The 14270-nt window shown below is 48.2% G+C and overlaps 2 protein-coding genes and 1 non-coding gene across 4 annotated transcripts; 2 read left to right on the forward strand and 1 right to left on the reverse strand.

Moving 5' to 3' along the window:
• Positions 1–662: 662 nt before the first annotated feature.
• Positions 663–7761, forward strand: LOC125551930 (anaphase-promoting complex subunit 11-like). 2 transcript variants are annotated; one of them, XM_048715338.1, is made up of 3 exons: positions 663–890; positions 1349–1446; positions 4569–7761. In XM_048715338.1, the coding sequence occupies exons 1-3, from the start codon at positions 884–886 to the stop codon at positions 4830–4832; spliced, it is 369 nt and encodes a 122-aa protein (XP_048571295.1). In that variant the 5' UTR covers positions 663–883; the 3' UTR covers positions 4833–7761. The 2 variants fall into 2 exon arrangements, with proteins under 2 accessions (XP_048571295.1, XP_048571296.1); XM_048715339.1 differs by lacking the exon at positions 663–890 and having other exon boundaries at positions 1349–2940.
• LOC125555212 lies at positions 2441–2559 on the reverse strand. Its single transcript, XR_007304646.1, has one exon. It is a non-coding gene; the product is annotated as a U5 spliceosomal RNA (small nuclear RNA).
• Positions 7762–8935: 1174 nt separating the features above from the next.
• LOC125551929 lies at positions 8936–9866 on the forward strand. Its single transcript, XM_048715337.1, has one exon. The coding sequence runs from the start codon at positions 9086–9088 to the stop codon at positions 9713–9715; it is 630 nt and encodes a 209-aa protein (XP_048571294.1). The 5' UTR covers positions 8936–9085; the 3' UTR covers positions 9716–9866.
• Positions 9867–14270: the final 4404 nt, after the last annotated feature.

Below are 14270 nucleotides of genomic sequence, written 5' to 3' on the forward strand. Positions count from 1 at the left end.
AACAGTAAAATAAAAAATAGTAAAAAATAAATTATATTTTTTAGTAAACTTTGATAAATATTTTGTATGCTTAACAAATTTTAGAACGAAATAACATTCGTGGAAGTCGTGGCCAAAAAAAAAATTCAGTACTCCAAAATATTTTCGGAAACTAGCATTTTCTGAGCATCAATTTTTTTATGACTTCCATGATGTCATTTCGTGCTGAAATTTTGCAAGAATGCAAAACATTTATCAAAGTTTACCATAAAAGAATTCAGTTTTTCAAAATTACTATTTCTTGTCAACTCTACTGTTCACTACGGTACATTTGAGCCCGCAGATACTCCACTTCCCACAACAATCTTTTCTTTCTTTGTGTTGTCAAACAAAAAAGGCGTCAGCTCATAGCTAGGAGGAGACTCGCTCCTAGTCCCCACCGCCAGCTCGTAGTCCTTTTTCTTCCATCAAAGAAGAACCGGGGGAATAAAGGGGGACAAGAGAAGGCACCAGCGGAATTTTCCTTTTTCCTCCCCGAAGCGCAGCTCCGCGGGCGGCTTCGCGATGGCCGCCGCCGACTACGACCGCGCGTACCGCCCCTACGCGCCCTCCTCCGCCGCCGACTACGACCGCCCCTACCGCAACGAGATCGTGCCCTACGGCGACCGCCGCATCGACCTCGTCGTCAAGCCGCCGCCGCCCACCAGGTCCCCGCCGCCGCCGTTGCCGGTCACCAAGAGCGGAGGCGGAGGCGGGATAGGTTCCGCCTGGTGCTTCAGCGACCCGGAGGTGAAGAGGCGGCGTCGGGTGGCGAGCTACAAGGCGTACTCGGTGGAAGGAAAAGTCAAGGCCTCCTTCCGCCGGGGCTTCCGCTGGATCAAGGACAAGTGCACGGGCTTCATCCATGGCTGGTAAGGATCACCTCCATTCCTTCGGTCTTCTCCCTTGGTTCCCCGCTCCCTTCTAATTTCACCATCCTGAATCGGCCGTGGCTACCCGATCATGGAAGACCCCTCCTTCCGCTGTGGAAACGGGTTTCATCCGTGAAATCGCAAATCCGTTAGCCTTCTATAAACACTACTAGAAGGGATTTCATTTCTCGCATAAAATTTCTGTCGTTTTTTCCGGTTCCTACGTGTTGGTATAACTGCAATCCTGTTTCATCCTCCATTATGCAAGCTTATTTAAGGAAATAGTGCTACATATGACATGACAGATCTCCAACGAGTACCAAATTGATCACAACTTTTATTTCCACGAATGCTCCCCTTTCCAAGTAGTAGTACTGTAACATATCACTAGTACCACAATTTGGTCCTGATATTTCAACCTCGCCTCTAATCTACCCCTTGTTAATTCTCTCTTCCAGAATCCGTGGTCTTGGGTGAGTTCTATTGGGATCGAAGAAGACGCTGCAACAATGTGCGAGTAACGGATGCTGTTGCCTTTGCTAATTTTGTCCATGAGGTTGTGATGGTAACTTTTGGGTCAGGTTTATAGGAAACAAAAAATTTAAGAGCTTCCTCATGAGATTGCTTTGATTGCAGATGCTGTTCTTACTGTCTGCTAGTTAGCTAGTTATTTCAAGAATGTCTCAACAGGAGTTGAATCTTTGGAAAGGAACTGGTTAATTTTCATGATATCTCTATATGCCTCTCCTTAAGCCACGCCATTCTGCATATGTATTTTGATGTTTTGAGATATTATTAGGTTCTTTTATACCACTTCAGTGTGACGGAGGCATGGTTAGCTGAATCATGAGAGGAAAATGGGCCATCCCCAAATTGGCGTATCAGGAACCTGTCAATTTGTTGTGCCGTTGCCGCCAACTGTTTTCAATTTGCTAAGACAAGACTTTGTTGTCCCACTTATGAGCCGTCCACTGCTCTCAATTGATAGTTTCCTCTTAAGTTAGCAAAAAAAAAGTCGTTTTCCTCCATGAGCGTAACATAACCTGTGTAATTAAGTTGGGTGACAAATTTGAGAGCATGCAACTTCTCCATTTGGGTGGATGAAGTGTGCACGTGAAAGATTCCTGCTGCTGCTGCATCAGGCAATGGTCGATGCGATGCGACTAGCTCACACTCACATGAGTTGGTGCGCAGAAAGAGACGATGCGCCTGGGCTGGGGGGCGTCAACCGTGAAGCCGCGTTGCGTAGCATCTGGAATGAGTTGTCCCCTCGCCTGGAGGGGGTGGCAAAGATACCTTTCTCGGGTCGCGCCTGGTGGAAATTATCTTTTTTTTTTAGGGGTGCCTGGTGGAAATTACGTGACGGAGATCGATCGAGCCGTGCAGTTTTGACACCCTGACGGGTACCCGCAACAGACGATGCATGTGACACCTCCTTGCAGAACCACAATTCGTACAGTATCCGTGTACGACATATGCATTTAATTTTCAGAACAATACAAATGGGACAAGTAGCTCAATAATTTTTCCGGATTTTGGTTTGATGGGGTCCCCTCCTTAAGAAGAAGACACCCTTCAAAAATTAGTGTATGCTGCTTATTGTGGCGTGCACACGGTATTCTTTAGTAAAAGGCGAAAGAATAGTTCACTTTGTGCTCACCACGCAGCTGCGTGCTTTACTTCACTGCACCCTCGCTCTCTTATATAGCCAGCCACCCGTTCGTTCTCGCTCCCGCTGGCGAGGTGGTACTATTGTCCCGGGTCTCAATTCTCACCGGCAGCACCACAACGCACAACACTTCAGCCCAGGGCTACCACTGCCACGGGCCGCATACAGACTTGAGTTTCGGCCCATCCTTTACGCCTCCCTTTTGACCTTTCCCTCGCACCTCTCGCCTCTCCACGCACAAACAAGCAGACAGACCGGAGTGAGTCGAGTGACTGACTGGGAGGGAAAGCAGACGAGCGGAGTCTGCGTCCACGCGGCGACCAAGGGAGGTCGACGGCGGCCTGAGGCCCGCGCGTGCCTCCTCCATTGCCCCCCGTCAAGGTACTGCGTCGCTATCCCTAACCATAACCCTATCTTCTGCCGCCCCCCAAAGCCGAATTCGCGGGCGACCTCGACAATTGTAAAATCGCCAATGCATTCTAACCGCAAATCGAACATGTGCTGGTCTGTGAGTGCTTACGGCTGGCATGAACCATGGGGTGCATCGGCCACTGAAGGCGCTGCTGCGTGGCGTTCTTCTCATGGACAACATCGGTATGCACATGGAGTTTATGGGCATAAAGTGTTCGAGGAAATGCCCTGCTCAAATTCCAAGCGTTCTATGTACAGTACTTTTAGTAACGGGGAAGGAGCTTGTTCTGGGGCCTCTTCTTATGGATTTCCATGCTATGGTGCTGTCATTTCGTTATTTGCTGGGTGTTCTTCTGGTATGGAGATGGTAATGTCTCGGTAGGGCTTGGCAAGGGTAAATACTAAAGAAAATCTAATAGTAATCAAAGAAGGAGGACTATCTTTGAGCTTTGGCTTGATTCATTGTCTGGCCCGACCAGCACTGCTCCACTCCTTCGACTATTCCTAATTTCGCTATTACTTTTGCTTCCTAGTTACTCCCCCTCTATCTCAAATACATTTTGAGACGAAGGGAGTAGTTATCATGTTCCTCCTGTCCTTGCAATCCCACCCCCCCCCCCCCCCCCCACCCCCCCCCCCCCCCCCCCCCCCCAACACACACTCAAACACTATGCCCGCTGTCAATTCTATCTTTTGATTATGATCAATCCATTCCGGAGATAGCACGGCATCGCCCTCCTTGAGCCATTCGAATTCAACCATTCATATGTGGATCCATTAGGTTCTCCCCAAACATTGGTTTTTCCACAGCATACAAGATCGATCTCAGTTGAGCCATAAGAGTTTCTGCCCTGGCGCGCACATCTTATTTTTTGTAAAGTCAATGGTTCAACTGTATTCGTATGTCTCAGGGCATGTACAACGGAGGCATCACCCTGGTACTGCCTCAGCTCTTAAACTAATCAAAAAGTAATGAAGCCACCATTTTAAAAAAATTCTGTCCAACAGAGGCCACACTATGTAGCGGACCCACTGTCCTTCACATGCATAGCATTGTTTTTCTGCTCTCTCTATCCCTCTCTTGCATGCATCAGCGCAGCATGCCTTTTCTTCCTTTCTTCGTTTTCACATCCGAAGAGGTTGGCTCTTCTGCAGGATGTAGCTTTAGTCTGCAAGCAGCACGTTGCGTCAATTTGGAACCATCCAAACCTAGGTGGCAGTTGGAGCACCCGTCCACCGTGTAGCGTTGTACAAGCCCTCATGTTAAGCCCGCCCCTGCATATCGTGAGGAAATGTGTTGACCATGTCACTTTGTGGATGCTAGTAGTTGGGACTTATGAGCCATTCGAATGGTGTACTCTGTTATTGACTTGTATCCTTGTAGCTATCTATCACTCTATCTTTACCTGCAAGTTGCAACTTCAGCCATAAAATTGAAGACAAGAAAGCTAATACTGCATGTGTTCTTTTAGACCATTTAATTTTTGTGAAACTTCTCTTCTCCTGTCTGCCTTATTCCTTCTTGATTGCTATCTGATAAGCTGCAATTAGTACAATGTTCTCATGACTCATGCATTGCATCTACTGCTGTATTCCAGGTAACAGCCATGAAGGTCAAAATTCTTCAGTGGCATGCGGTGGCTTCTTGGACATGGGACGCACAAGATGAGACATGTGGCATATGCAGGATGGCTTTTGACGGCTGCTGCCCTGATTGTAAGTTCCCTGGTGATGATTGCCCAATCATTTGGGGTGCCTGCAACCATGCTTTCCATCTTCACTGCATACTCAAGTGGGTCAATTCTCAAACATCAACCCCCCTTTGCCCCATGTGCCGTAGGGAGTGGCAGTTCAAGGGCTAAGGATGTCTCAAACTATGTCAGTACCAAGAGTTTTCATATCTCCTCGTAGAAAACTAGAATGAATGTGTAACTGGAATGTAGTTGGGTTGTCTTGTAAGTGCCCTGCCATACTTTCTGGAAGTCAGGAATGTCGGCATCTTTTAAGTGAAACCATGAGACCTTTGAGCCACAGCCATTGTGTCTTTTCAAGTTGTGACCATGCAAAATTCAATGATTGACTTTGAAAAGTCCAAGCAGCCTGAGATTGTGACATTTTTTCTTGTTCAGCTTTTTACCCGCAGATGGCCTCCCATGTAGTAATTCGATTCCGGTTGGATAGTATATACTGTAGATATAACAACTAGCAGACAAATAGCTTGTTCTGCTAGACTTATATTCATTTTAACAATGACACATATATCAGCAGGTTTTAAGTTATTAATATGATTTGATGAGCATTTTCCAGGCCATAAATTGAAATGTATCACATGTGAGCAAGTTACACTGGGTCAGATTTTATCTTGTGCCAATTATGCCAGCAGATATCATCGAAACTTGGATTTTTATCATGTAAAGTTAAGCATGTTTTAGGCGAACAAGTAAAGACTTATTATGCTTAGTTCATGATATTTATTTTACTATACGCAGGTCGTTTGAATAAAGCATTAGGAACATTGTAAAATACATTGTGGTTGAGTAGCAACCTGCCAGAACTATATCTAGCATCTAAGACAAAATGGACATGTCGGTGCACCATCCATTTCGTGCTTATGATTCTAGTTTCAGAACTTTGAGTTACTCAAAAAGCTTCTTCTTTAGATATCTGTGTCTTGCCTGGATAAATAGTGACTTGAACATTGGTGCCTGTAGTGATATCCATACTACAGGCATTTGACCTTTGGTTGCTAGTAGTTTGTATGGGTGATAGTTTAGTGATATAGTGGGATACTGCAATAAAGAAAGGTTGTGGCAATATTCTTAACATCTGAGAAGTAGCATCAATCATGTCACTAGTTTGATCAATTATTCTTATAGGCAAGTGGTGTGTATTTTGATGAACATCTTTAACCTGTGCAGAAATTATCGATCTGTTCCTCGCTATAGAATAAATTAGACAATCAGAATCGCTTCTGATCAATTGTAATGCAAATATCATTTGCCCATCTTGACTAGCAGGATGCAGTGTTATTTAGCCAGATATACCCTGATCCCTGCTTATGCGCAAGATCTCATAATAAGAATATGGCTTGTCCATTGTAAGGATCAGTGCCTTGAAACCGATGCTGGGTTGAGGGAGTTTTCTCCCTCTTCCTTGTACATTTCCTTTTCTTCTTAATGAAATGATACGCAGCTCTCCTGTGTGTTCGCAAAAGAGATAAAAGAAGTTTCAATTCTGCTACCTTTGTTGCTACTCTACAAGGGCATTATACTTCTTGAAAGGTACATATCAGAAAACAATTTGATCATAGAAGAAAATGGAAATCTTTGGTATTCATGGGTTGTCACTATCTGGACAATTAAATCAAAAGAAGCAAATGGACATTATGGATAACTTTTAGTAGCATTTTGGAGATGCTTTTGCAGTTATATTTCTATGTGTCATAAGCTGGTTCCTTTAGAAAAAAAATGTTTTTTTTTACAGTTACATAAATGGTCCGCATTGTATGTATTGTTACTCTTTGGGAATATTTTCTTCTGATTTAGGAAAAAGCAAACTTAGTCGACAAGCACTAGCACCTTCGGCATTTTTATTCAGAAGAACAATTGTGAGCATCATGTGGAGGTCGGGACTAAGGGGCTGTTTGGTTCTAGGTCTTAATAATGCCACATTTTGCCACACATTCTTTACCAAACTTACCTAAAGTTAGTTCAACAAAATGGAAGCCACAAGTTGGCAAGCCTAAGGGAATCTTGGCACACTTTTTCACTGTATGTGTTGTGGACCCTAGTGTGGCAAAAAGCATCTTGCCTAAGATGAGGCTTGAACCAAACAACCACCTAAGTTGGTCAAACTTATCTTACCTTACGTGTGGTAAGGTGTGGGCGTGTGGCAACCATAGTCACAAACCAAACAACCCCTAAGACCCAGGTGCGCATGGTGAGCATCCAGACATTTTGGAGAGATCTGTTATCTATGCTTGATGAGTAATATAGCATGCAAAATGCTCTTGAAATTTCCTGCCCATATGTTCTCTTGTTAAGCAAACTAAATGTCTTCAATAAAGAAAATAGGGGGGCTTTATATAAAAGAACAAAAGGAAGTTGAAAAATACCGCCAGCGTCTCGCCTGTTTAGTAATTCAGCTATTACTTCTCTAATATAACTAAAATTATTATTTCAAGCATGCCCATTAATTGAGAAGATCCAGACTGGGTCTTGACTTTTCAGAGGTCCTTGGGTCTGAATCAATCTGTTTTGTCTATCTAGGACTTGTTGTGCTGTCCAATTCCTTTTTGCAGGTGGGCAATCTAGCCCTGCTATTTCGTGGCCGCTACCTCTTCATTCTGAATGAATCATTCGTGGTAAGCAGGTAATGCTTTGTCGGGCTAATGGCATCACATCCTTCAGTACCGAACGGAAAGGTGATATTATAATCTCCTCAGGTGACGGATGACAGCAGTGATCTTAAGTATCGCGGTCACCGTTAGATCGTTTTGTTCAGTTTGCATATCTCCCATGCTGCATGATTCCAAAAAAAATCAGGTGAACTGTCTTGTTCAGCGGAGCCTTAGCACAAAAGCAACCAGGAATTGTTGAGGCTGCAGCTATATGACAACAGAGCTGTAGGTGTTTGTGGTGAGCAGTTTGGTAGTACCTGCGTAGCTGCATGACAGGCTTGGGTTTTCCAGCGTGTGATCGCTGTGTCTAGTTGTCAGCCAGGATTTGTGGGAATGCCATGTGACCCCATGAACCAGATTCGTATAAGAAATTTGTTTGCTTTTGGTGTTTATATCTCTGGTGAAACTTCATGGGAAGCTTCGGGCTAGTGCCTCTCTTTTAGCTTGGCTGTGCAGTGATTTTCAAGGCTAGCTGTGCAGTGATTTTCGGCTGTTTTATACCGGCTGAGGAAATTTGTATTCGTCACCTTTTTTATGCAATACTCAAGACAGAAACAGAATCTTAGATCGGGGGTTCAGAAAACATGACGGTAAATTTTCCGGCTTCAGTTCTTCAGGCTGTTTTGCGTTGGGCTTTGGTACATTCCTGTGCTTCGACGCAGCGTGGAGACCGCGTACACGATTTCACTTGTGCGGCGTGACACTGTGGAGCTCTTGGCCTGGCAAGTACAGTACCCCTGAGACTCTGAGGTGGACGCGCAAGGTCCACGTCCGCCTCACAACTATTGTGAAGCTGCCAGTACCGCGGGGATTGCGCTGGTAGTTGGGCTTAAGGTCTTCATAGTCCACACTGCTACGCGGTTTACATTCTTGATTAAGCAAAGCCATGTTCCCCACTGACGAGCAGCTAGAGTTAACTCCATGGAAACGCGTGGCTGTGGCTATAATTTTATAGTAAGAGTGATTGGTTAAGAAGGAATGATGCGTCATTTGAGAAGCGTTCACAGAGATACAAGCAAAGCAATTCGTTCTTGACGCTATACCACGTGATCTTCAGCTCCACTCCATCACAATTCACAAGTAACTAGATGAAAACAAAATGCACAGCAAAGCCAGGCTAGCAGCTAGCTAGCTACCTGTCCCGCGAAAAACTACAGTTGTGCCCACGTACTACGAACGCAGACAGTGGGCTAATTACGCGAAGTACCAAGGAAATCACAAGGAGCTTCAGTTTCGATTATTCACACCCTGTTCCTGTAGATTGCCGCTTGATGAAGGCAAAACAAAACGCCCCTGTCTGTCATGGATGAAAACGGCCCACGGAACAGACAGTGGAAACGGCCCCACGTTCGCAGGCACGACGCGCAATCGCGTCCTAGCCGCCGTCCGTCAGCCCGATGAGGCGCCGCACTACCTGGCGGCCGGGCCCCACACGCCTGACCGCAATCATCCACTGCTGCTCCAGCTTATGCACAACTGCCAAGCAAACACGCAGGTAACAGACGCGGTCGCTTCCCTTGGCTCCCGCCGCGCTCCCGCTCCCGCCTCACGACACAAGCAAAGCATCCCAGCTGAACTCCCTATTTATGCAGCGATCCCCGCCACACTCATCCATCAACTTTCTCAACCGAACAACCCTCCACACCAAAAGCAAAAGAGCGGAGCAGCTACACCGGCCTCGCGATCCTTTTTGCTGAATCCACGCAGATAAGCACAATGGCGGCGCCGGCGATGTTTCCTAAGGCGACCAGGAAGGCCTCCGTGGGCGGCCGGGCGTGGCGGCTGCTGCGGCTGGCGGTGCTCTGGGCGCGGAAGGGGAGCGCGGCGCAGAGCCTCCGCCTGCTCAAGACGCTGCGGCACAGCCGCGTCGCCGGCCTCGGCCTCGGCCACGGCGGCCGGCGCAACGACCGGCTGCACTACGGCGAGCGGGAGTTCTCCATCGACGAGACGCCGGCGTTCCGGTTCCGCACCCCCTCCGCGCGCGTGCTCCGGTTCATCCCCTGCATCGCGCCCTCCGTCCCCGACACCCCAGGCGTCTACGGCGACGACCGCTACTTCTTCCGCGACGACCGCGAGAGGGACGCGAGCTGCGCCGGGGACTTCTACGATGACCAGCCGAGCGAGTGCGGCCTGGAGAGCCTCGACGATGGCGCGGATGAGCAGCTGCTCGAGCGCGCGATGATGGAGGCGAGCGTCGGCTCGGCGGGAGCCGCGGAGGCCGGCGAGGATGCCGGGGTGGACGTGAAGGCGGACGAGTTCATCGCAAAGTTCTACGCGCAGATGAAGCTGCAACGGCAAATCTCGTGGCTGCAATACAACGAGATGATGGAAAGGAGCGTCTGCTAGAACAATAGTGTTAAGATTGTTTGTTTGCTCAATCTTGAGTTTTGGTTCATCGATGTCAATTGCAAGTTAGATATACAAAAATGCAGTAAACCGTATTTGTCACATGTATATATGTGCATATATTTCTATTGATTTCTCAATTTCTGTCGAACTTTCTCTCTCCAAAATGTTGCCCTCGACCCGGCGGTAGATCTTCCAATTTTTTTAACATAATACAATCAAAGTCTCTCACATACATTCATCCCTGATCCGTCATTGGGCGCTTCCCTCTGGCCCCAGCTCCTCACGGCAAGCGTTTGATGCTCGTGCTCACGTCGAGCCACCGTACAAGGACCCCCAAATCGGAGGCACACACCATACGGCGCGAGAGGCAGCGGACCGCGCAGAGTGGCGGCGGACGCCGGTTCCTCCCGCACAGGCACAAGGTCCTCCCAACCCTATGCGATGTTCGTGAAGGTCAATTCGGAGAAGAAGATCCTAGTCGAGGTCCTCGCCATGATGGAGACAGCCGCGAGGCGCCTCCACTGCAAGAAGCCAAGAACGCTCTGACTCAACATTGAAGAGTTCGAGGGCATCACGAAGGAGAAGGCGGCCCCCACATCGGAAGCGCCACGACTTGCAAAGGAGCGGGTCGACACCGCCGATGTCTCACCGGCATCATCTCTTCTTCTTCATTAGAGACCTTCTGCTGTGACGTCCCATTTATAATCGTGTACTAACCATACACGCATCATGTCAGATCATGAACGGTGACCCACGCTAATATCACAACACAACTCGGTGACACAAATTAAACATAAATCTTTATAGTACAAGTCAGGGTCACGAGGATCCATAATACATCAGTCATGAAAGCAAATATTATTTGAGTACATACATGGTTAGACAAGAAAACATATCCGCTTCCCCCGCGTCGCCCCCGCTCGGGCGACACGGGCGGGATCCCAACCCTAGCCGCCGGGGGCTCCCCGTCCTTCCATCCCTCCCACCGTTGCCGCCGAAGGACGCCGCCGGCCTATAGCCCGGGGGCTGACGACGGTGACGGGGGCCTTCCCTCTCTCCCGCGCCATGGGGGCGGTGCGGAGCCCCGCGGCGTGTGGTGGCACGGCCGATCTAGCTTTCGTGGCGTGGCGGGCCTGCCTTGACCGGCGGCGGCGCGGCGGCAGCCTCGTCCTAGGGCGGCGGTGGTGGCGGGTGCGGTGGCCGGCCCTGCGTCGGGTAGCGGCCTTGGCTGCGTTCGGCGGCGGCGGCCGGGTCTGCAGCGACGGACCATCTGACCTCGGATTGGCGTGGCGGCATGGAGGGCCCGGTGGTTGGGTCGGCGCCATGCGTGGTTTGCCCTCCGGACAGATCTGTTCTGCCCGGTGCGGCTTGCTCGATGTGCGGCGGCTCAGATCGGCGGCGACCCATGCACACGATGCTTGATGGAGGTTCTTCGAGCGGATCCAGGTGAAAACTTTGTTCTTGGCTTGATGCCAAGACCGGCGTTGGCGGCACTCTTTTGTGTCATTACCTTCTTGAAGGCATCGCCGCGGAGAAGCTCCAGACCTCTATCTGCTACCTCCGGGGGAAACCCTAAATCAGTAGATCGGATGACGACGGCGCGTTGGTGTCATTTCCTCCTTGGGGGCGTCATTCTTGGAGGCGTACACAGGATCGAGGGACTAGTGGGCGGTTTTTTTGGTGGAGCGGTGCTTCATCCTACACGTTGATGATGGCGGATCTCGGCGGCGTGGCGTAGTGGAGACTCGGCGCCCGATGCGCGGTGATGGACTCGCGCAGGAGGAGGTAGTTGTCTGGCGTCATGGTGGCGTCGATGACAGAGTGGCCTGACAAGGTAGAAGCCTCAATATCTGCTCTGAAGACGGACCTGTGGAGGATGGTGGCGGCGACACTTGTGAGTGCGTCAGACCAGTTTAAGCCCCAGACCCGGTATGTGGCTCGGCTGGGGCTTCTGGCTTTTGATGATAGGCTTAGGTGAGTGGTCTGGGTATTTGGCCCAGCTAGCACCCCTTCATCATATGGATAGGAGTAGTGGCATATGTAGCCAAGATGGTGGATTCAGGCATATTGTTGTAATACTTTGTAAGGTCCTCGAGAATAATCAATAAAGTGGCCGCATACATCTCCCAGATGCAGAGGTCGGGGGCCATCCTCCTTTTCTAAAAAAAAGACAAGTTTTGCCTTAAGAAGACTGAGTAAAACAACAACGCTAGATCAAAAGCCGAGGCCTCCTATCTGGGACAACTGGACTACTCCTGGTCATCGGTGTCCATATAGTACGCACCATCAGGGTAACCTGCATCCGCGGCGCTACCAGTTGTTGCAGCAACCGGGTTGAATGAAAAGTGTAGCAAAGATGGCGAGGACTCATCCAAAGTAATCACAATACTTACATCAGATCTATACTAGATATGCATCAGTATCAAAGGAAAGGGGTAATATCTGTGGACTAAACTGCGGAAATGTTTGAATAAGTGGGAGAAGCTCAACCTATCGGAGACTACATCTTTTAGCAGTAGAAAAGAGGAGCGTATATGGTATCATCTTGTACATACATATAACAATAACCTGCCCAGAGATCCTCTCCTCGTCTCCTTGTGGGAAAGTGATCTCTGGGGGTATCTGTCTGTTATCTGGGTGTTTTATCAAGTATCCGGTTTTAGTTGTAAGAGGCCGGGATACAACTTCAAGTCATCATGTTATCGTGGACATGGCTATTTGAATAGTTTAACTTCCCTGGAGGGGTGCACCACATAACCCGATACACTTGATTACCTCTGTCGGACACACTTTTCTAGGTAATGTCGGGCCTCAGATAATCTACACGTCGAAGTCCTACCTAGGCTCTCTAGAGAGGTCAACATGCCGGTCTACATCCTAAGCACGAAGGGTTCATTGGCCAATCATCCTAAGCACTCCTGCACATTGCGAGGATGGCCGGGACCAATCCCACCTCTGTATACACACCGGGCATGCCGCTCAACTGTGACATGTGACAGAGTTTTTGAGAGGAACTGACGACGCCGAGGGCCCCATAACCATTATTCCGCGTGGCGGTTAGTGCGTATATGCCAGTGCCAGTCTCAAATCAAATATCCAAATCTCGTTAAGTGTGTTATTATGAAATAACCACAGATCCTGACCAGGATCCAGGCCCACCTCTCTTCTAGGTAGTCTCCACCTGCCCTGTCATTCCGCCACAGTGAATGTTTCATGTCGGATGTCGAGACAGATCCTGAGATACCACCACATCCTGGGTGGTACTGCTAACAGCTAGCTGCGACGGTGAACCACTCGGGGGTGCTCTCCGAGCCAATCCGACTTCAACATATCTGAAGGAAATATGCCCTAGAGGCAATAATAAAGTTGTTATTTATATTTCCTTATATCATGATAAATGTTTATTATTCATGCTAGAATTGTATTAACCGAAAACTTAGTACATGTGTGAATACATGGACAAACAAAGTGTCACTAGTTTGCCTCTACTTGACTAGCTCGTTGAATCAATGATGGTTATGTTTCCTAACCATAGACATGAGTTGTCATTTGATTAACGGGATCACATCATTAGAGAATGATGTGATTGACTTGACCCATCTGTTAGCTTAGCACGATGATCGTTTAGTTTGTTGGTATTGCTTTCTCCATAACTATACATGTTTCTATGACTATGAGATCATGCAACTCTCGAATACCGGAGAAACACTTTATGTGCTACCAAACATCACAACGTAAATGTGTGATTATAAAGGTGCTCTACAGGTGTCTCCGATGGAGTTTGTTGAGCTTGCATGGATCAATATTAGTATTTGTCACTCCGATTGTCGGAGAGGTATCTCTGGGCCCTCTCGGTAATATACATCATTATAAGCCTTGCAAGCAATATAGCTAATGAGTTAGTTACGGGATGTAGCATTACGAAACGAGTAAAGGGACTTGCCGGTAACAAGATTGAACTAGGTATTGAGATACCGACGATCGACTCTCGGGCAAGTAACATACCGATGACAAAGGGAACAACGTATGTCGTTATGCGGTTTGACCGATAAAGATCTTCGTAGAATATGTAGGAACCAATATGAGCATCCAGGTTCCGCTATTTGTTGGGTTTCGTAGTAATTTCAAAAAAATTCCTACGCACATGCAAGATCATGTGATGCATAGCAATGAGAGGGGAGAGTATGATCTACATACCTAGTAGATCGACAACGGAAGCGTTTGGTTGATGTAGTCGTACGTCTTCACGATCCGACCGACCAAGCACCGAAACTACGGCACCTCCGAGTTCTAGCACACGTTCAGCTCGATGACGATCCCCGAACTCCGATCCAGCAAAGTGTCAGGGAAGAGTTCCGCCAGCACGACGGCGTGGTGACGATCTTGATGCACTACAGCAGCAGGGCTTCGCCTAAACTCCGCTACAATATTATCGAGGACTATGGTGGCTGGGGGCGCCGCACACGGCTAAGGAATAGATCACGTGGATCAACTTGTGTGTCTCTGGGGTGCCCCTGCCTCCGTATATAAAGGACTAAGGTGGGAGGCTGGC

This window comes from Triticum urartu, chromosome 4, assembly GCF_003073215.2.
Source record: "Triticum urartu cultivar G1812 chromosome 4, Tu2.1, whole genome shotgun sequence".
In the NCBI taxonomy this organism is placed as follows: Eukaryota; Viridiplantae; Streptophyta; class Magnoliopsida; order Poales; family Poaceae; genus Triticum; species Triticum urartu.